The 23,618-nt window shown below is 42.7% G+C and overlaps 1 protein-coding gene across 1 annotated transcript; it reads right to left on the bottom strand.

Moving 5' to 3' along the window:
- Positions 1 to 124: 124 nt before the first annotated feature.
- Ei24 (EI24 autophagy associated transmembrane protein) lies at positions 125 to 23,382 on the bottom strand. Its single transcript, XM_036193794.1, has 11 exons — positions 23,195 to 23,382; positions 17,998 to 18,107; positions 12,113 to 12,258; positions 10,602 to 10,662; positions 8,352 to 8,418; positions 7,658 to 7,782; positions 7,247 to 7,366; positions 6,192 to 6,303; positions 3,805 to 3,916; positions 3,349 to 3,423; positions 125 to 1,268 (listed from the first exon to the last, which is right to left on the bottom strand). Exons 2-11 carry the CDS (start codon positions 18,037 to 18,039, stop codon positions 1,106 to 1,108), a joined length of 1,023 nt encoding a protein of 340 aa, XP_036049687.1. The 5' UTR covers positions 18,040 to 18,107; positions 23,195 to 23,382; the 3' UTR covers positions 125 to 1,105.
- Positions 23,383 to 23,618: the final 236 nt, after the last annotated feature.

Genomic DNA, 23,618 nt, shown 5'->3' on the forward strand with positions numbered 1-23,618 from the left:
ATACTTAATTGAGCCTTCACAATAATTTGGCATCAAGTACACTAACAAAAATAGACACTCACTTTTTTTTTTTTTTTTTTGCTGGCTTACTAGTTCAGGACATGATTCAGAAATCAAACATTACTCATTTTATGGGAAACAAGCTCACATTTAATTGTGATATTTTAAAATTGTACAAGTTTTTTACATCTGCCCTCCCACCCCATATTTAGACTCTTAAAATGACAGGAAAACATCACCAATCACAGGTTGAGTGGGTTTAATAAGATTACCTCTTCAGTTCCTATATGAAGCACCCAATATTCCTTAAAACACCAATGAGACCTGGCAGTGGCCAACAGGAAATTTCATCTTTCAGGGTTAAGAAGTCTAGACCTTCTGAGCGTTCTGCGATGCAGTGGCACTTGTCCAGAACTGTAACTACCCCGTAGCTGGGGGACTTAAACTGTACCAGTGAAAAAAGTTGTTTCCCTTCAAGGGGAAGAACGAAAACGACTCCTCCAAACCCAGCCAGTTCGGCTGAGTCTGTCTGTCCCATCTCTTCAGGCTCTTTTCTCTTTTCTTGTTTTCCTTACTTTCCTTTTCTGCAGCAGAGCAAAAGAGACCAAAACCTAACCTGAGTTACAAGAAAACAAGACAGTGATGGCTATAGAGGAAGTGACCTGGAGCAACTGGAATGCTCCTTTACCTCCAACATCCAATGTATGTGCTTCACAGAAAAACAGTAACAACAAATGCACAAAATACAACAGTTAAAATCACAAAGCCCATTCATCCAGGGGTGCTGGAAGGCAGGAAGAAGTGGGAGGGTAAATGATACAGGGAAAGGAAAAGAAAAAAATATAGTCAACCAGTCCAGGCACAGGAGCTGGCAAATGCTGGAAAACTCTGGTCCTTTGAGACCTAGGGTGGTAGTAAAAATCCACTTCCTGAAGTCGAGAAGAGTCTGCCTTACGTGCACCAGAGACAAAAATTCCAATTCAAAGAGAAGGGAATACAGAGGGCCCTTGGCAGTGGGTCCTGCCTTCCGTGGCAGGGGGTGGAAAACAGAAAAGAGCTGCCACATCCTCCACCCAATCCCACCCATCCCCCTGGACAGCAGGACTCAGTGGCCTGCGGCAGCTTTCAGTTTGGCAGGAGAAGGATGTGGCGAAGGGAACTTCTCTGCAGAGGAGGAGCTGCTCAGGGCTGACTGCAGGTAGACTGTCTTGTGGAAAAGTCTGTTGCTTAAAAAGACCACCAAGGAGAAGAGGCGCAACTGAAAAAGACTGAAGGACAAGAGACTCCGTGTTAGCTCCAGTTAATCAAAGTAACTGCTTCAAATCTGACCACTTGAAATCTATAAAACCACATAGGGAAATAAAGCAACAGAACTCAGATATCAGATACTGACCAGCTAAAGAATGCACTGAGTGCTGAGCAAGGAGCAGGGTAGACTATTTGCCTACCATGCCTGAGGCTGAGTTTAATCCCACCCCTGGAAAAAAAGAAATGTGGCTAGGTGGTAGTGATCCACGCCTTTAATCCCAGCACTGTGGAGGCAGAAGCAGGAGGATCTCTGAGTTCAAGGCCTGTCTGGTCTACACAGTGCGTTCCAGGACAGCCAGAGCTACACAGAAAACCCTGTCTCAAAAAACCAAAACAGAAAAGAAAAGTAAATGTAGCATATCCTGTTGCTGCCACAAATGCATTATAATCAGCAGCTTAAGAATCAGGACTAGCCAGGCAGTGGTGGCACACGCCTTTAATCCCAGCACTGGGAGGCAGAGCCAGGTGGATCTCTGAGTTCAAGGCCAGCCTGGGCTAACAAGTGAGTTCCGGGAAAAGGCGCAAAGCTACACAGAGAAACCCTGTCTCGAAAAACAAAAAACAAAAAAACAAAAAACCGAAAAGAAAAGAATCAGGGCTAGGGCTTTTAAAGGAAATAAAATTATATTTTATATAAATCCTGATTTTTTGGTTTGTTTTGTTTTGAGACAGGGTTTCTCTGTGTAACATTCCTGGCTGCCCAATTTAATCCAGATTTTTTAAATTTTATTTTATTATTTTATGGAATTGTTTGCCTACAAGTATGTTTGTGTACTACTTGTGTGCCTGCTGTCCACAAAAGCCAGAAGAGGGTGCTGGATCCTGTAGAACTAGAATCACAGATGCCTGTGAGCCACCAAGATGCTAGGAACTGAACTAGGTCCTCTGGAAGAACAGCCAGTGCTCTTAATTGCACTTAATTGCCATATCTCCAGCCCCATAATTCAGATTTTTAAAAGCACTCCTCTGTGTAGCCAGATCACATAGAACCTACTACTTTCTTTAAAAGTGGCCATTATTACAAAAATGAGCTTTACTCAGATGCTTACAAAGGACTTACATCTAGTGACTGTTGGCTTACAACTCAGTTTGCAGCCCAAACTGACCTTGAACTCATTAATTCTCCTGCCACAGGCTTCCAAGTGCTGATTAAGGCATGACTCACCACACCTGTACAACCTTTAAATTTTAAGAACAGGTATAAATGGACAGGCTTGGTGGCATCCACCTACAGTTTCACCACTGGGGGACAAAGTAGAAGAATCACAAGCTCAAGACACAACAGGGCTACACAGGGAGACATAAAAAACGAGCATACGTGTGTGAGGGTCAATTTATATGCTTATACTAAAAACATTTGGTATATATCTCATAAGTCTCTCTCACGCTCTCGCTGTGTGTGTGTGTGTGTGTGTGTGTGTGTGTCTGTGTGTCTGTCTGTCTGTCTGTGTCTCAGTTCCCAGTACCCATATGGTAGCTCACAGTATCCTGTAACCCAGTTCCAAGGGATCTGATACCATCTACTGTCCTCCATGGGCACTGCATGCACATGGTGCACAGACAGACATATAAACAAAACACTAACAAAAATCTTAAAAAAAACTATGTATAAGATGTGCTGGCTAGTTTGATGTCAATTTGACACAAACTATAGTCCCTAGAGAAGGGAACCTCAGTTGAGAAAAATGGCACCATAAGATCCAACTGTAAGGAATTTTCTTAATCAGTGATTGATGAAGAGGGTCTGGCCCATTTTAAGAGGGGTCATCCCTGCACTGGTAGTCCTGAGTTCTATAAGAAAGCAGGCTGAGCAAGCCATGTGAACTACACCAGTAAGCAGCACCCTCCATGGCCTCTGCATCCAATCCTCCCTCCAAAATAATGCCTTATCTGAGTTCCCATCCTGACTTTTCCTTGGATGATGGAACAGTGATAAGGAAATGTAAGCCAAGTAAACCCTTTCCTCCTCAAGCTTCTTTTGGTCATAGATATAGGTTGTTTTCCCAGCCTAAGAGCAGAAGTCTCATCCCTGGCACTTACTATGCTTTTCCAGGAGTCTTTGCTTCATTGGCGCTGATGATGAATAAAGGAAACAGGATAGAGAAGAGGCAGCCACTGTTTAAAGAAAAAAAGGTCACTTCACAAGGCATGACTTTAGGAAAGGTATCCATCCGAAGCCTCATATCTCTTTCCCTGTTTTGCAAACAGCATGATGTGATGAAACGTTAATAAATCATATAAGCACAGCTTCGAAAATGAACAAAAGATTTTCTCTAAGTATCTGCCTCTAGGAGGCAGCACAGAATATGGCAGACTACATTTTAATGCTGACAAAGTTAATTACTATTATCAACAACAGCAAAAAAATTCTTCCTGATGGTCCAGTGATGTAAAATGCTAGGTATAGAAGCAAACCAATAAAAGATGCTTGTTAAAACACACTTACTACCCCAGTTTTTATTTTTCTAGTCTCTACACTTTCTCTAGCCAAATTACCTGATAATATAGGAGGATTGCATTGCTGTGAGGAAAGCCAAGGGCAAGCCAAATCCAAAGTAGTAAGGCCAATTCCTTTCTATGTTTGACAATCGCTGGTGCATTTCAATTCCTAAAACAAGGAAGTCAGTGCATTTAAGATTCATATTTTATTTACATGACTAGACTAACTGCCATACCCAATTATTTGAGGCTTAGGCTTAGGCTCAGAGCTACCATTTGAAACACAGATACAACATATAAACGATACAAATCTACCAGGTTCATGATAGTACAAACCTTTGATCCCAGCACTTTGGAAAGCAGAGGCAATTCAGTCTACATGGGAGTTACTGATCGGCCAGGACTATATAAGACCCTGTTTCAAAGAATTGTGCAAATCTGATATAAAGCTTCAATGCAAAGATTTTACAATAATTATAATTTCAAAGTAACGTTAATTTTAACACCAATATCCTTTGACAGAACAATCTAAAACAAAGCAAAATGTCAGTCAAAAAAGGATGGCATCTCGCCAGGTGGCTATGGTGCATACCTTTAATCCCAGCACTCAGGAGGCAGAAGCAGCCTGATCTCTGAGTTGAAGGCCAGCCTGGTCTACAGAGCAATTTCCAGGATAGCCAGGGAAACCTTGTCTCAAAAAAACAAACAAACAAACAAAAAAGGATAGCATCCCTACTGAAAGCAGTTACCTCAGTCACCTTCACCAAGATGAATATGCAAAGGTTTTTGTTTGTTTGTGTTTAGGTTTTTTGATATAGAATCTTACATATGGTCTAGGCTAGTTTCAAACTCAAAATCCTCCTATCTGGACCCCACACAAAACATCGAAGTCGGGGCTGGAGAGATGGCTCAGTGGTTAAGAGCACTGGTTGCTCTTCCAGAGGTCCTGAGTTCAATTTCCCAGCAACCACATGGTGCCTCACAACCACCTGTAAGGAGATCTGGTGCCTTCTGTTGGCCCGCAAGGACACATACAGGCAGAACACTGTATACATAATAAATAAATAAATCTTTAAAAAAAAAAAAAATCAAAGTCTTTTTACACGATTACCAGCTGGATATGGTGGCACACACTTGTAATCCCAGCATTCAAGATGCCAAAAAAGAGGACTGGAGTAAGAAACTAGACTAGACCATAAAAACACCAGGCAGCTAGGGCTGGAGAGACGGCTCAGAGGTTAAGAGCACTATCTGCTCTTCCAGAGATCATGATCCCAGCAACTATATGGTGGCTCACAACCATCTATAATGCACTCAGGTGCCCTCTTCTGGCATGCATTGCAGGCATAAATGCAGGCAGAACACTGTGTGTGTGTGTGTGTGTAATTACATACATAATAAGCAAACCTAAAAAAAATAAATAAATAAACACCAGGCCACAAAGCTACACACAGCAAGACCCCAACTCAAAAAAAAAAAAAAAAAGAGTGCCCAATATGATGGTGCACACCTATAATCCCAGCACTCTGGAAATAGAAGAAAGCATCAGAAAGTAGTTAGACCAGAAGTTCAAGGTCATCCTCAGCTCCATAGCAAGTTCAATGCTAACATGGGCTACTCAAAAAAATAATGAGGCCAGCCTGGTCCACAAAGTGAGTTCCCAGGACAGCCTCCAAAGCTACAGAGAAACCATGTCTCAAAAAACCAAAAAAATAAAATAAAATAAAATAAAGAATAATTTTAAAAAACAACTAAAATTTAAAAATAATAGAATGAAAATAAATAAATCCCAAAGTATTCAAATGAGCTTGACTTGATAGTGCACATATGTAAAGTAACTCCAGGACTAGGGAGATAGAAGCAGGAAGCTGGAAAGTGAAGGCCAGTGTGAAGTAAGACTGAGCGCTCAACGCCAGCCAAGGTTATATAGTAAGATCATGTCTTAAAGTAAGGGGAAGCTGGGCGGTGGTGGCGCACGCCTTTAATCCCAGCACTTGGGAGGCAGAGCCAGGCAGATCTCTGTGAGTTCGAGGCCAGCCTGGTCTACAGAGTGAGATCCAGGAAAGCACAAAGTAGACAGAGAAACCCTGTCTCAAAAACCCAAAAAAATAAAATAAAATAAGGGGATAACATTTTTTTTCATTCTAAATGCACTAGCATCTACTTAACTTCTCTAAAAACAATTTGTGTTCTTTCTATCAGCTTCTGGTCCAGACAGAGCTACATCATATTAAGCACTAAAATGGTAATTTATTCTACAATGCCACTTCCCTTGGCCCCAAAGTTTAATGAACCCACGAGGCCAAATGTAATCTCCCTCTTGCCAATGAGCCAATGTCTTTTCAGAAATTTGCTAAGAGCTTAAGTACTGAGCAGCTGAGCCTGTGTAGCATCAGCCTTTCTGAACAGGGCACCTGTGTCCTGGGTTTCTCCACATGGCTTACCTTTATTGAACCAACGGTACTCAAAGCAGTACAGCGAGTACAGCAGAGACATGTGCAGCAGGCTAACCAGCTGACCCACCAGATGGATGGGGAAGAGACTCACAAACATGCCCTGAGGAGCAAATGCAACAAATCTTAATTCCAGAGTGTCAGACATTTCTCACTTACTACTCCAATCAGAGATGGCTTCCTAACTGCTGCAAAAGTTGGTTAGTGGCAGGATCAGAATCTCCAAAGAAAGAAGAGGTAAATTGGTGATTCATTTTATAGTTAAACTCTCCAGCTGCTTCTGAGGAAAAGCCTTTAGAGTCTCACTCTCCCCTCCCCTTCCCTCTCCCCCTCCCCCTCCCCTCCAGCACCATGCCTCAGGTAGGTACTACTGTCCTCTCCTTTTTCCTTTCTTAAGTTTTTTAGATTTTTAAATTTTATATATCTGAGTATTCTGCCTGCATGGATGGATATGTACCACTTGTGCGCCTGGTGCCCTTAGTAGTCAAAAGAGAATCTACATCAACTGGAAATGGAATTGTGGATGGCTGTTAGCCACCATATGGGTACTAGGAACCAATCACTGAGTCATTTCTTCAACCTCCATTTTCCTTCTCTTAAATAAGTCGTGCGTGTGCACGCGCGCATGTGTCCTCTTAAATCTCAGTGTGTATCAATTCTTATCTCTACCTAATAAACTTCAACTTAACTTCTTAGGAAGAGGTTCACTGGGTAACAGAGCTGCTGTGAAAGCAAGAGGACTGAGTTCAAATCCCCAGCACCCACATAAATGCCAGGCATGGATGTATGTCAGTAACACTTGAGGGGCTGCAGAGGCAGACAAATCCTAGGAGACTGCTGGCCAGCCAGTCACACTAGCCAAAAATAGTGATCTTCAGGTTCAGTCAGAGATCTCATCTCAAAAACACACATACAGTGTTTTAAAATCATTACTTCCCACAAAGCATATATGCATACTTCAGTATAAAGGCAAAAACCCATCTTTGTGAAGCCCCTCCCCTAAACTTTTTCCTTTCTTTTTGAAAATGTCTCCATGTGTCTCTCACCTGAATAAGGAAAAGTGCCTGTAGCAAAAGGTTGAAGAGCATGTCAGCAATTATTTTGCTGACGCTGGGGAATGGATGAGGTTTCCTCCCAGATACCTCAAATGCCAGGTCAGCTATATCCTGAAACAGAACAGCAGTACAGCAGAACATGAGTTAACGGTGCCGGGCCCATCCCCAGAGCTGACGCCACTGGTCTGCCACTAGAACTGCCAGGTGAGAAGAGTCTGCCTTAGCGACCTGAGACAGTCGTTTTATTTTTCAAAACCACAAAGTTCACCAAACTGGCTTCTTAGCTTAAAATGTGTAAAGGCTTGAAACCGTCTCTCTATGGGCCACTGACTTCACAGGCTAATGTATGGGATCTAGTGACCCATCATGTAGAACCCAGACTCCATTCTGTCTTGGACCTACTTGGAACCAAATGGCATTCACAACTTTGCTAAGCACAAACAGAGGGAGCACCCAAAGAGCACTGAAAATTGATGTGAGGAAGAATTCCAGCCATGACCAAACATCTCCATGTAGTGATGGATCACCTAAAAAAAAAAAAAGCAAAAAGAGTTAATCAGACAGATGGAACACCAGAAATCCACAAATGGGACTATTTTGTGACTATTCCTCTGCCTCACATTCTGACCACAGCTCTTATTCATAGTAATCAGTTTTGTTCTTCTTGAAACAAACCTGCTTACAGGTTGACTACTGAGATGTCATAGTGACTAACTGCAGAGCTATGAGAAACCACCCGAATTTAAATCCCAGCTCTGCTCCTTACTAATGGCCTAACTTCTATTTACTTATCCATAAAATGGACAGTCCAACAATGCCTAGCTCAAAAAGAATTCTACATTAAAAACATGGAGGAGGGAGCACACCTTTAATCCCAGCACAGAGGAGGCTGATGTAGGCAGATCTCTGTGTGTTCGAGGCCAGCCTAGTCTACAGAGCGAGTTCCAGGACAGCCAGAGCTGTTACATAGAAAAGCCTAGTCTCAAAAAACATCAAATTGCTGGTATTGTTAGGAAGTGTTTAGGGAACTGAGGAAGACTAGAAACAAATATTTAAACCTCTATCCCCAAGCCCAGCAAGATACATACATACTTACCAATAATCCGGGCTGTTACTGATTGAAGCACAGGAATGAACACTCGATAAAACAAGAGGAGACTGAACTGAAGGAAAGAGGCAATAAAGTAATCAAAAACCCTTCTTTAAATTAAAACAAGGTGTCAGGCGGTAGTGGCAGATGGCTTTAATCCTAGCACAGGAGAGGCAGAGAATCCTAGCACATGAAAGGCTGAGGTAGGTGGATCAAAGCCAGCCTGGTCTACAGAATGAGCTGAAGGCCAGCAAGGACTACACAGAGAATCTCAAAAAACCAAAAACATAATAATAGTAGTACTAATAATAATATAATAAATTAAAAACTGTAATGACTATCCAGTCAAGACTGCTCGTTTACAAATCCGGAGACCAGAAAAAGCACTTTTCCTTCTTGCCAAAACTACAAGAGAAAGCAGCAAACTGATACTATGTATCAGTGAGACGTCTGAGACAGAGAAAACATTTTAACTAATATTCAGGCCAAAGTATAAAGGTATATACTAAATATCCCGTGATGTTTGGTAGTTAAATCTAAAGCTAACATCTGAAAATATTAGTGAAATGTTTACATTAAGATAAACTGAATTACACTGAATATCAAGTCAAGAACAGTATTTACTCATTCTTGAAACATCCAGATTTTACTAAAGACTATGATAGTTCTTAATTAATTATAGGTAACCTTTTCGATCTGAGTCTCAATAATAATCAATTGCTACAACCAGAAACAAAGAGAATTTTGTTTATCTGGCCACATCTACACTTCTCTAATCCCACAGACAGCCAAAATGTCCAGACAGTGTTAACACAGTTACTTATAACAATACTAAAACCTGTCAATGAATCATATGAATAAACATATATTCAGAACTGTCCCAGATATCTCTTTACATACAGGTGTTATCTGTGAATAGGATTAAGATTCGCTACAGAACCACATGTTGCCTCTTGTCTTAGAAACAACAGTTCTTCTCTGGTAAGCAAAGTCACCACAGATGCACAAAATCCAAATTCATGTTTGTTGCTTAGGGTTTTCTGTTTGCTCATTTTTCCAGATAGGGGTTCTCTATGTAGCCCTGGCTATCCTGGAGCTCATTCTGTAGACCAGGTTGGACTTGAACTCAGAGATCCACCTGCCTCTGCCTCCTGAGTACTAGGATTAAAGGCGTGTGCAACTACACCTGACTCGTATGTTTTTGTTTTTGTTGTTGTTGTTGTTGGTTTGTTTTGTTTGTTTTGGTTTTTGGTTTTTTTTTGGAGCTGAGGATTGAACCCAGGGCCTTGGGTTTGCTAGGCAAGCGCTCTACCATTGAGCTAAATCCCCAACCCCTCGTATTTGTTTTTTGAGGCAAGGTCTCATGTATCACAGGCTGATCTCAAACTTACTATGTAGTAAAGGATGACCCTGAACTTCTGATCCTCCTGCTTTTACCACCAAGTGCTGGTATTATAAGTATTGTTTATTTTTTAAAGATTTATTTTTATTATTTTATATGTGTATGTGTCTGGTTGTCTATATATGCACTACATGCATACAGGTGCCCATGGAGGCCAGAGAATACACAAAATCCCCTGGAAATGTCATTAAAAAGTCATGACATGCCTGGTAAGTGCTGGGAACTGAACCCAGGTCCTCTGCAAGAGCAACAACTGCTCTAAAGTACTGGTCCGTCTCTCCAACCCACAAGTACCTTTTTTAATATTCATTTTCTTTCTTTGCTTTGCTTTTTTTTTTCTTTCTTTCTTGAGACAGCATCTCCGGCTCTCACAGAGATCTGCCTGCCTCTGCCTCCCAAGTATGAAGAATATAGGCATGCACTACCACACATGGCAATTAATATTTTTAGCCATCATACAAAATAAAGGGTTTCATTTTGACATTTTCAAACATATCATTATTTCTTGCTCAGTACCCACTCCCCTCCTCCACCCCATCCATGTGATAATCATCAGCATATATAATCAGCTCATGGGCTGAAGAGATAGCTCAAAGGTCAAGAGCACAGACTGCTCTTCCAGAGGCTCTGAGTTCAATTCCCAGCAACCACATGGTGGCTCACAATCATCTATAATGAGATCTGGCACCCTCTTCTGTATACACAATAAATAAATAAATCTTAAAAAAAAAAAAAAGCAGCTCAAACAAAGATAATTCATCTTAGTGTTTCAAGGAAGTGGCTGAGAAATATTAATATAATAACAATCTAAAGATATTTATAAGGAATCTGGAATTTGATGGTAAAGAACTTACCCAGAATACTCCACCATTCCAAGCACAACACTGGAAAATTCTACTAACAATGCGTGGCTCACTGGAAAAGATGATATGAATTTAGCTTATAAGGCATGTCGGCTGTTTTCTAATGTTATCTAGTAACTCCCAACTTTACAGCTTCTATTGCACCACATTATCTTTGAGCACCTACTGTTCTCCCAATGTTCTAACTCAGTCTTAAGAATTAAGGCAGTAAGAAAAAGCCAGTGAGAAAAGGTTTCTGAGGAACCAGGTGTGTTTTTAAGTCAGGGCTTCATCATATAGTCCAGGCTGGTCTCAAACTCTTGGCAGTCATCCTGCCTCGTCTTCACAGTGCTGGGATAACAGGCCTGTGCCCCACACCCAGGTGAAGAACCAGCTTTTCTATTTTGTTGTTGTTTTGAGACAGAATTTCACTATGTAGCCCTGGCTGGCTTGGAACGCATTGTTTGGCTTCAAACTGCCTGCCTCTGCCTGAGTGCTGGTATTAACCAGTTTTTCTTTAAAAAATTAAAAAGGGGCTGACGAGATGGCATACTGATAAAAGTGTCACACAAGGCAGGCAACCTGAATTTGATTACCTGAACCCATGGAAAAGGTGGAAGGAGAGAAGTAATTCCACAAAGATGTCCCATGACATCTACACATGTGCTGTGAAATGGACATACTCTCCCAACGAGAAATCGTTTTAAAATGTTATTTACTTTTATGTGTGTGGGTGTTTTGCCTGCATGTGTGTCTGTGTACCACATGCGTGCAGTGCCCACACAGACTAGAAGAAAGCCTTGGATTCCCTGGAACCAGAGTTGCAGACTCTGGTTGTTCACCTCCATGTTGGTGCTGGGAACTGAACCCTGGTCCTCTGGAAGACCAACAAGAACTCTTAACCACTTGAGCCACCTCCCCAGCCCCCAATAAAACAAAATTGTTTGAGTGTGTGTATGTAGATGTGTGTTCTTCCCACTAGACTGAGGTTGGAGCACATTAAACAAGAAAGTCTGGGGGTAGGGTTTAGTCTATCAAGAAAGAAATCCATATAGACTTTCCTCCAAATACCCATCAAATCAAGTGCTGTCTGTGGTCCTCTATTTGGCACTCTTGATTTTATTATTTTTGCTGTGGAATTTATTGTTGTATGTGTGAGATGTGGAGGTCCAAGGATAACTCTGTGGAGTTGGTTCTCTCCTTCCAGCTTTCCATGGGTTCCAAGGACTAAAGCCAGGCCATCAGGCTTGCTTAGAAGGCACCTTTTGTCTCTGAGGTAATTCACGAACATAGATTTTACTTACTAACATCATGCCATTTTGAGTAAGAATCCTAGTTAAAGTCGATGTGTATGTGTTGGGGGAATAACCTATAACATTTTCCTACTAAAAATTAAAAGAAAAAACCTAATAGGATGCTGAAATTATGACTTACTATGTCGGGCCTTCATTCTATACTAAGATCAGTCATTTCCTCAAGTGTCCCTTCGATGACAGCTTAGGATGTGGGCCTGCACTCCTCACCTCTCTTGCTTCCGCTCTGCACTCTGGGCTCTCCTCTGGGCCAAGACACTACTTGCCCTTCTTCGACGCTGTTCCTCTCTCTTCTGCTGGATCCGAGCATCTAGCTTTGAGATGGTACAGATGCCCCAGATAGAGTCTTTGATTCCCTGTAGATGAGGACATTTTTAAAGAGAGATTATGGGCTGGAGAAGACTTTCCAAAGTTACACACAGGAAAGTGAGTAACAGTGGAAACCACAGTGTTTATTTTGCTACAGAACTTAAGGAGAGTGGTTTGTGCTGCCAGTGCTGTGATGGAGCTCAGGATTTCATGCACAGTAGGCAGTACTCTGCCACTGAACTACATCCTCACCTTTATTTCTTTTACTTTGAAATGATCCTTTGCTATGGAATATTACTTTAACTAGGTAAAGATGTGTTGCATTTGTTTATGCTGCATTTGTATAACTATGCAAAGATGTGTTACATTTGTTTCACCTTGCCTGTCTAAGGTACCTGATTGGTCTAATAAAAGGTTGAATGGCCAATAGCTAAGCAGTAGAAGGATAGGCAGGCCTGGGGCAGAGAGAATAAAGTTGTAGGAGGAATGGGGGGGGGGGGCGTCGAACGAGGAACACCCAGGACCAGCCAGGCAGTCACCAGCCAGACACAGAGGAAACAGGACATACAGAATGAAGGAAAAGTAAAAAGCTCCAAGGCAAAATGTATAAGAGAAACGGGTTAAAATAAGTTATAAGAGCTAGTGGGGCAAGCCTAAACTAAGATCACGAATTCAAAATTAATATTAAGTCTCTGTGTCTTTATTTGGGAGCTGGTTGGCAGCCCAAAGAAAAATTCCAACTACAATCCTTAATCTACAGATGAACTGCAACAATAGAGAACTTCTAAACTCCTTTAGTCTAGAATCACCAGGTTAATATTATTTCTATGTTAATATATACCTTTTTTCAAATTATTCAAGTAGGTCATTGTATAAAGCTCATGCTGTTTTTCCCTTGGGAAGGGGCTCAAAAGGAGTCTTGTTACATAAGTCAGACTGACTAACTTCAAACTTGTGATTTTGCTTCAGCTCCCAAATGCTGGGAATACTATACACTATACACAAGTATAGTGGCCAACATGATCAGCTTATCAGGCTCCTGTATAGTCATTTTTCAGGAGGTATCCTAAGAACAATACTCTTTACATAACCATAGGGTAGTTATCAATTCAAGAAACTCAGCACTACAATACTTTAGAGTCCACATTCCAATGTTTCCATTCACCACAACAATGGACTTCATGGCATTTTACACCTCAAGAGTTTAATCCAGGGCTAGAGAGATGGCTCAGTGGTTAAGAGCACCAACTGTTCTTCCAGAGGTCCTGAGTTCAATTCCCAACAACCACATGGGTGGCTCACAACCACTTGTAATGAGATCTGGTGCCCTCTTCTGGCCTGCAGGGATACATAATAAATAAATTAAAAAAAAAAAAAAAAAAAAAGTTTAATCCAAGGGGTTGGGGATTTAGCTCAGTGGCCCTGGGGTCGGTCCTCAGCTCTAGTAAAAAAAAAAAAAAAAGTTTAATCCAGAAGCAAATGATGCATGTCATTAGTATGTCTCCTTGGTATTTTCAAATCAACAACAGTTCTTTATACTTTCCTTTTTCCATTTTCTCTATTTGTGTGAGTATGTCGCCATGCATGGTGCTCAGAGGACCACCTGTGAGAGTCAGTTCTCTCCTTCCACTGGGTGGGTCTGGGGTCAGCACACTCATGTTATCGGGCTTAGTAGAACAAGTGCTTCTAAGCCTCCTGCTTCTAAGCCTCCTCGCTAGCCCTAGTCTTCGCCTTTCTTTTCGAAGAATACAGGCCAGCTACTTCATGGAGTTTCTCAATATTTGTTTCCCCATGATTACCCAGATTAAGCACTTTGAGTAAGAATATCACAGAACTGATGGTATCACACCAAGAAACACTTAAGCTAGGCATGGTGGTACATGTCTCTTTTCCCAAAATTCAAGGTTGAGGCAGGAAAAATCCTAACTCCAAGGTCAGCCAGGGATACACAGCCAGCCTGTCCTGTCCAGGGAAATCACAGCCACCTCTCTCCCTAAAACAACAGTTTGGCCTTGTGGTAATATTAATTCCACGATTTCAAACTTTTTCCTCTAGTAACTAGAAAGTCGTTAAGTAGGGAAATACTTCTAATGCCATGCAAATATCATGCCCATGGATTTCTCCCAAATTTAGCATCTTTCCACAATTCTTGCCTAAACCAATTTTGAATTATATGAGCACTAAAAAGTACCTTTCCAACACTTTTACATTTACCAATATTATGAAAACACGTTATCGGCTTTTCTGCTCCCTTTCAGTACCAATTAAATTGCTGCAGTACTCCTTGAATTCTATACTAGCTTTAAAAACCAATCAAGAAAGGACTACACTACTATCAAATTCAGAGAGACACAATTACTGTTCTAAAAGGAGAGAAAAAAGGGAAGGAGGAAGAGAGAGGGAAAGAAATTAATTGCTGCAAAATGTAAACCTCTATAGTAAGAGTGCCACATAAAGCAGAAGCATCGTGGTAGTGAGGCTGAAGACTATCCTGAGTAGGTACAAAATGAGAGAGGTGCTGCTGAGTTTGTATAGACAACATGCAGACAGGGAGAAATGCACCTGCCAACCATATCTGAAGAACTCCAAGTTGTTGCTGGTGCTATAAAGACAAGAATTACCTATCGGTCATCCGGTTCAAAGACCTGCATTCACTTATCCATCCCTGCACCCAACTGCACATTGTGCAACTTCAATGAACTAATCTAATCTTTGGTCAGACGGAAACGCCAAAGGAGATAGTGTAATCCCAGCATGGGAGACAGGGGCAGGATAATTGCCTCAAGTTAGGTCAGCCTGGGCTTACAATGTAAGATTCTACCTAAAAATAAAAGCTGGAGATTCAGCAGAGTGTTTGCCTATCATGTGAGAGACTTTGGGTTCAATCCCCACTATTGAAAGGTAGACAGAAAAATTATAGAAATAAAGCTAAAAATTTAATACACACACACACACACACACACACACACACACACACACTCAAGCGTGTGCGTGCATGAGTTTAATAAAAGCCATAATAGATTTACACCCAAAGTAGAATAATTTCACCAGGATAATCAACTTCATAAAAAGACAAAAGAGAAAAAGAAATAACTAGCTAGGTGTGGTGGCATATTCCTACAAGACTAACATTAGGGTACTTGAGAGACTGAGGCAAAATAATCACCACATGCCGGGCAGTGGTGGCACACACCTGTAATCCCAGCACTTGGGAGGCAGAGGCAGGTGGATCTCTGTGAGTTTAAGGCCAGCCTGGTCTACAGAGCTAGTCCAGGACAGGCTCCAAATCTACACAGAGAAACCCTGTCTCAAAAAACCAAAAAAAAAATGATCACCACAAATTTGAACCCAGTCTGGGATACGGAGTAAGAACGTGTCTTTAAAATAAAAAAAATAGGGTTGGGGATTTAGCTCAGTGGTTGAGCGCTCGCCTAGCAAGCGCAAGGCCCTGGGCTCGGTCCTCAGCTCAAAATAAACAAACAAACAAGGCCGGTGGTGGTGGTGGTGCCACATTTCTTTCATCCCAGCACTCAGGAGGCAGAGGCAGTTGGATCTTGGTTCAAGGCCAGCTTGGTCTACAAAGTGTTCCAGGACAGCAAGGACTAAACAGAGAAACCATGTCTTAAAAAACCAGAAAAAAAAATAATAATAAGATAAAATAAAATAAAAAATAAAGGCCAGCAAGCTGGCTCAGCAGGTAAAGGTACTTGCCACCAAGCTGACAGCCATGGGACTACATGGTAGAAGGAGAAAACCGACATAATGTCCAAGCATACACTCATTAAATAAAGCTAATAAAAACAAAGCATGGCTGTGCATGAGTCAGAAAGCCAAGAAGATTCTAGGGGTTGAATTTGGTACCAGGTTTGTTCCCAAGCACCTTTACCTGCTTGTAGTAAGGTTACAAGAATGTGAAGTCACTTTGTAGAAACAGATCATGAAGATCTTTAACATTGGTTTTTTTTCCTCCATCTGTGTCCAGGCCCTCCATGATGAGTGACTTGGGGGCACTTCCCTCTCTGTGAGCCATCTCATATGTCCAGGGTTATTATTTCTAAAACTGACTTTGATTAACAGGCAGTTAGAATGTCATCCTTAAACCTAGATGGCCACTTTCAAAATCCGTATCTTTCTGAGACAGAATCTCATGTAGCTCAGGCTGGCATCAAACTCCTTATGTAGCCAAGTCTGGACTTGAACTACTGATCCTTTTGCTCTATCTTTCAAGTGCTACGAGGTCAGTTGCATTTGCCACTATACCTTGGGTTTCTGTTTTGTTTTTTGCTTCATTTTTGAGATGGGTCTCACTACATAGCCCAAGATGGCCAAGACCCCATGATCCTTTTTTGCCTCAGTCAATTGAGTGCTATGATTGCAGGTGTGTGTTACTCCATCTGGCTCAAACTAGCACAGTGACACATGCTTGTGATCCCAGAACGTTCTATAAAGCCAAGGGGATCAGTTCAAGGTTATCCTGGACTACACAAAAACAAAAAATCAGAATCCTAATACTAGATAATACATTCAATAGAAGGTCTCCCAACTTCCACAGGATGCAGGATAGAAAGGCTGGGAATCAATTAATATGTAAAAGAGTGTTTGCTCTGCAAGCATGAGGACCTGAGTTCAAATCCCAATACCTTCTTGTAAAAGGCTAGGCATGGCTGCTGGATGCTGAGAATTCCCTAGCCAGCCAGGCTTGCCAAATAGGCCAACTCAGATTCAGTAAGAGACCTTGTTTTGAGGCGGTAAGGCAGACAGCAATAAAGGTGATAGAGGAAGACACCTAAAGTTCTGCTTTGGCCTCCACAGAGAATGGAACTGTACCTGCACACCCACATGCACATTCCACACAAATAAACACATACACACACATTTTGGAATATTTAACTATGCAAAGATGTGTTGCATTTGTTTAATTATGTAAAGATATACTACTGTTTTACCTTACCTGATTGGTCTAATGAAAAGCTGAATGGCCAATAGCGAGGAAGGACATATAGGCAGGACTTCCAGGCAGGGAGATTAAGTAGGAGGAGGAATTTAGGCTTGAGGGAAGAAGGAAAGAGATGCCAGGGAGACAACAGTGGCCAGTCAGACAGACACAAGGAAGCAGGAAAGTATGACATAAAAAGGAAAGAAAGGTAAAAAGCCCCAACGCAAAACGTAGATGAATAGAAACAGGTTAAATTAAAAGAGCTTGTGGGACAAGCCTAAGCTAAGGCTGAGAAGTCATAATTAATAATAAGTCTCTGTATCTTTATTTGGGAGCTGGTTGGTGGCCCAAAGAAAATTCCAACTACATGCACAGGCACAGACAGACAGACCGACTCTCTCTCTCTCACACACTCTCTCTCTGTCTCGCTCTTTCACTTTATTAAAAGAGAAAAAGATACAGGATATATAGCTAGGCACAGGCTCACACTTGTAATCCCAGCTTTTGGGAAGGAGAAAACAAAAGGACTGAAATGAACTCAAACCAGCCACAGGGCTGCACAGCAAACTAAGAAAGACTGGGATAGTGTATGTCTACATTCTTAGTACTTGGCACAGGAGGCAAGAGCATCACCAGGTGTTCAAGGTCAGCCTGAGGTTGTCTCAAAAATATGAAAAACTGTTTACTGAGTAATGTAGACGACACTGAAAACCTACACTCTGTGTAAAAGACCCAACAAATATGATAAAAATTACAAAAACATCTAAAGGATTTCCTAGTCAGTTCTTTAGCAAAAAAAAAGAAAAGAAAAAAGTGGGGGACAAATTCCATGAAAAAAAAATATACTCACCCTGCCAAGGTCCTGCAGAAAGGTTTTGACACTGTCAGCCATCTCTCCACTGCCCAGACTACCAATTACACACAGAGGGAAGTACCCCCAAATCTCTCATCATGGAGGGCCTGGAAACAAATGGAGAAAAAATACTCACATTAAAGATATATTACTTCATTCATGATCTGTTTCTACAAAATGACTACACGTTCTAGTAGCCCTAATACAAGAGAAATAGATTGTAGCACTAATACAATGAACTATGCGGCTATACCTGCAACTCATTTTTTCTTTTGAGATGAGGTCTTGCTAAGTTGTCTCAGCTAGCCTCACACTCTGGGGCTCAACCAATTTTCCTGCCTCAGCCTCCCTACTAACTAAAGAGGGGGCACAGGTACTCCCAGACAAGTGGTCTCCCCTGAGTCTTGGTGTCCCTACTAAACTCCTACTAAACACTTCAAACACTGTTGAGGATTTGGAGATGAATGGCAATGATATTTGAATACCCTCTTAAGCAGTTTTTATGCTGGCTATATATTCTCAAACACCTGAATATGGGACTGGAGAGATGGCTCAGCGGTTAAGAGAGAACCCGGGTTCCATTCCCAACACCTGTGTCAGAACCCTGCCAACCATATGATCTCCAGCTCCAGGGGATTCAATACCCTTTTCTGGCCTACACAGGCACGCAAATGCACATGCATAGACACAAACATACATACATACACACACACTAAAAAACAAAACCAAAAAACTACCTTGAAGGAACTAGGCACTATAGGACACTGTAATTCTAGCACTAGGAGCCAGAGGCAGGAGGATAACTACAATTTCTATGACACACAGAGTTCTACACTTACTAAGGCTTCATAGGGAAACCTTCTCTCATACAATAATATAACCACTTGTTTTGATTCACTTTAATCATGCAGACTCTTCAAACATACAGGAAAGTTTAAGACATAATAAAAAACTGCCAAGCCCTCAAATTAGGTCTTTCTGTTTTCTAACTTCATCCCCCACCACCACAGCTATAACCTAGTGACCTACAGCACCAATTCATTTTCTAACTTTAAATGTACATTTATGTGCATGTATTTTAATAATCATGTAGGAAACAATGAATTTTACACTAGACTATGGCTTGGGAGGGGTCTAGTTCAAAGGTAGACCAAATGCTCAATATGCTTGAGCGCCACAGTTCAGTCCCCAGTACCCAAACAAACAAACAACAACAACAAAAAGCTCATCAAGTTCACATTTGGAAGCAGTCTTTAGAAGAGTAAGGGTTAGTTGGGTATGATGGCACATAACTATACCATGTGGGAAGCTGAGGCAAGAGACTCAGGAGTTCAAGGTCATTCTCGGCTAAACTGGAAGTTTGAGGTATATGGGGTACATGAGACCCTGTCTCAAAAGAAAAAAACAAAACAGTGTTTCTCATTTCATTTCTCAGACAGATGGGAAATCTAGCTCCAAAAAGGTTGCATGAATCCTAATTGGCCTTATAATAAAAACCCAGCGCCAGGCAGTGGTGGCGCATGCCTTTAATCCCAGCACTTATGAGGCAGAGGCAGATGGATCTCTGTGAGTTCAAGGCCAGCCTGGTCTACAAAGCGAGTTCCAGAAAAAGCTACTCAGAGAAACTCTGTCTCGAAAAAAAAACAAAAAACACCCAGAGCCAGACATTGGGGTAAATGCTGAAAGATCAGAGAGACAAAGGAACAAGCCGTAAGAGAAACTCACCACCATACTACCGAATCCTCTGGCTGCAAGGGAGGTGAGATCTTATCTCTACCAATCCACAGACTGCCGGCCTCTGAGTCCTATCTCCTCCCACCTGATATTCCTTTCTCCTCCCAGCCATATCACTTCCTGTCTCAACTTTCTTAGTCCTGGGATTAATAGCATGTGTAGCTTCCCAAATACTGGGAGAAAAGGCATACGCTATGAAGTGCTGGGATTAACGGTGTGTGCCACCACTGTCTGGCTCTGTTTCTCTTTTAGACCGAATTAATCTTGTGTAGTCCAGGGTGGCCATGAACTAACAGAGATCCAGGCGGATCTCTGCCTCCTGAGTGCTAGGATCGAAGGATCACTGCCTGACTCTATGTTTAATCTGGTGGCTGGCTCTGTCCTCTGATCTTCAGGCAAATTTTATTTGTTAGAGTACGAACAAAATATCACCACACAAAAATTAAGAAGTTGACAGAGCTGAAAGAGCTGAAAATATAACTCAGTCAGGGCTAAGGAGGTGTCTGAGCAGGTAAAAGAGCCTTCTGCCAAGCCAAACCACCTGAGTTTAATCCCCAGGACCCACATGGGTTGTCCTGACTTCACATACACACCACAGCACTCACATCATGGCACATTCACAAGCATGTTCACGCAAACACACAATAAATGTTGAAAAAAAAGAACTATAACTCAGCAACAGAGTGCTTGTATGACATGTTCAATTCCCAATAATCAAAGAAAGAATTTTTAAAAATGGAGACAGGTCTGAAGGTGCAGTCCTATAATCCCAGCTACTTGGCAGGCTAAGGTAGGCTAACCAGTTCAAAGTCTGCATAAACTGAATTCAAGGCCAACCTGAGTAACTTAATGAAATCTAGTCTCAAAAACAAAACAGCAGGGCGGTGGTGGTGCACGCCTTTAATCCCAGCACTGGGAGGCAGAGCCAGGCAGATCTCTGTGAGTTCGAGGCCAGCCTGGTCTACAAAGTGAGTTAGTTCCAGGAAAGGTGCAAAACTACATAGAGAAACCCTGTTCCGAAAAACCAAAAAATAAAATAAAAATTAAAAATTTGAAAAAACAAAGTTGGGGATACAGTTCACTGGTAGAGAGCCCACCTAACAGACCTGAAGCTCTAAAGTTCTGAGTTCAGTCCCCAGTACTGAAAGGACAAGAGAGTTCATACTATAAATAATCTGTTTTTGTTTTGTTTTTCGAGACAGGGTTTCTCTGTCGTTTGGGTGCCTGTCCTGGATCTCGCTCTGTAGACCAGGCTGGCCTTGAACTCACAGAGATCCACCTGCCTCTACCTCCCGAGTGCTGGATTAAAGGTATGCACCACTGCCAGCCCGCTTATAAATAATCTTAAAATACTAGTCTCTCATTTCATTTCTTCAAAGTGAACCCTAAGGTGAATGGAAAAATTACTTGCAAAATGTAAGAATTCAGAATTTTAACATTCTCAAGCCCCATTAAATCAAGCTGAGAATCTCCAATTTAAGAGACAACAACCTTAATACATTAATTTCACAGGCAGCTAGTAAAAACTCAACTTCAAAACACAAAGGATACTCTCCTTGACCTTCAGCCACCTCATCAAGTAGCACCACACTGACCCAACTGGACTAATGCCACTCAGAACTGGATGAACAGGGAATGTGGAATCAGAAGGCTACCTTCACAACACCATGTACATCACCTGCTCCTTAGGTCAGTTCCTAGCCAGATGTGCTCAACTGGAAAAGTTTCTAAGGTTAAGAAACATCTGTTATTACACTCTTCCCTCCTAAAAAATGATTATATATAGTGGAGGCCCACAAAGATTTCCTAGTAAGATCTGAACTTGCTTTACCCAGTAGGGCTGCATAAGTGAGGGGACTGACCACGTGCATGGCTACCAGGTATTTGGAAAGGTCTGCACTGGGCTGTGCTGGGGAGGAAGTGTCTTTTGCTCCCCACCCCTTGGCATTCCTTTAAAAGGCTCTTTAGAAGAGACAGAAGGGGTCGGTGGATAAGGATCTAAGCCCTCCAGAGCTATCCTGCGTGTCACTCTCCTCCACTCTTCTAAGTATTTCTCACTTCTCCTTCCTCCAGAGTACCCTGGAATAAAAGTGGGAGTGGGTCTAACAATGTTCTAAGTGTTGTGGTGAAAGCAGTCTCTGGCCAGGAGAACAGTAAATGTCTAATGATGGGCAAGACATATTGTGTGAAGACTACCATAGATACACCCTCTTAATCAATGACTTTTCTCATCTACAAATAAAGGGTAGTAAAATTCTTCGCAAGGTTTTTGAGTATGAGTACAACAGAATACACAGGGCTGAAAATTCTGTATAAATGTAATCCTATTAAAGAATGCACCCGATTTGAGGTTTGAGGAAACCTAGTCTTCTGCCAGAGCCCAGTCAGGGAACTTCAAACATGTCTATCCTAGCTCAGAACCACTATGTTATTTGACCCCTGGCAGATTAATACCCAGCTTCTGCATGTACCAACCAGCAAAGGACCTATTGACCAAACAGAGCCTTTGAAGGGCAAGCCATTTCAATTTTACACTGTGGGCCTAACAACATCTTTTGTGGGCCTAACAACATCTTTCCTACGGGTGAGAAAATTTGGTATGAGTTACTCTGTTTAACAAATTGCTGAGGCATGCAGAAAAAATAACCTGTCAGGTTTTGAGACCACATCATTGACAAGTGGGCTCCTACAACACAGAGACTCAAATGTGTCACCTGGTTCACAGTATTGTACAGGTAGAGAAGTTAAATGGTTTGCCCAACAGCGAGTGAAAGCTAATTACAGAAAACTTCAGAACTTCAGAGTCCTAAAAGGAGTCCAGGCTTCTTTTTTGCTTAAGCTTTGCAACGAGGATTTTTTGTTTAACCCAAGTATCCCATGGACAAATTATCTTTCTTAAACCTTGTAATGCTGCGGGCCACTAAGTTCTTGACAGTCTTTAGAACCGATTAAGCATCTACTGAGACATACTCCGGCGCTTTCATTTCGAAGCCACCAAACCCAAGTCCCGGAAGGCAGGAAGCCGGCGTTTCCCACGCCAGGTAGGGAAAAGGTAAACACCCTCACTCATCACCGGGCCGCAGAATGCCTCCTGGGGCCCCGGCAGTGCTCGGTCCCTTCTCTCCCAGAGCTTCTGGGTAACTGGGCTGAGAACCCGTCTTTCTCCCCAGCCACTGGCGCGCACACGGTGCGGTACGGACCATGCTCACCGCGGGTCACGGGAGTTCAAGATAGCCCCCGCCGCACCTGGGGAGAGAGAGCCTGGGCGCCGCGCGCCGCAGGGCCTGCCCTCGCCGCCCTTCAGGACCCAGGCCCTTAGGGCCGGGGTCCTTGCCGCAGCCCCCGCCAGATCCTCACCCACCAGCTCTGGCCTGCCAGCCCTCGCTTGCTCCTGGGCCCGGCCGCCCAGGCCCAGGCGTGCAAGCGGCTCGACACCCCGCTTGCCGCGGCCCACACCTACCCCGCAGCCTTGCCGCGGCGGCTCCGGCCCCGGCGCTTGCCCACCGAGGTTCGCCTTCCTCGCGCCCGGCTGCCCGCTCCGCCCCGGCGCTCCCAGAGCCGGGGCTGCGCCCACACTGGGCATGCCCGGGCTGCACGGGGCAGCTGGGAAGTCAGGCGGGCACCCTGCCGGTCGCGGAGCGGGGGCGGGGCCAGCGAGGCAGGGAGGGGCCATCCAGGAGGGGCGTGGCCAGGGAGCCTGGGAATTGTAGTCGGCGGGACCCGAGAATCTGTCTGTTTCATCTTGGTTATACAGCTCCAGGCTTCTAGCCCCTGTTGCCGCCTCTCTAAACACCTTCTCACTAATCAGCAGTCCTGTCCTTTAGCCTCCTCATTCTACCTATGCAGCAATGCTGGTCTTTCTAAAATCCTCTAAGAACAAATGA

This window comes from Onychomys torridus, chromosome 7 (genome assembly GCF_903995425.1).
Source record: "Onychomys torridus chromosome 7, mOncTor1.1, whole genome shotgun sequence".
Classification (NCBI taxonomy): domain Eukaryota; kingdom Metazoa; phylum Chordata; class Mammalia; order Rodentia; family Cricetidae; genus Onychomys; species Onychomys torridus.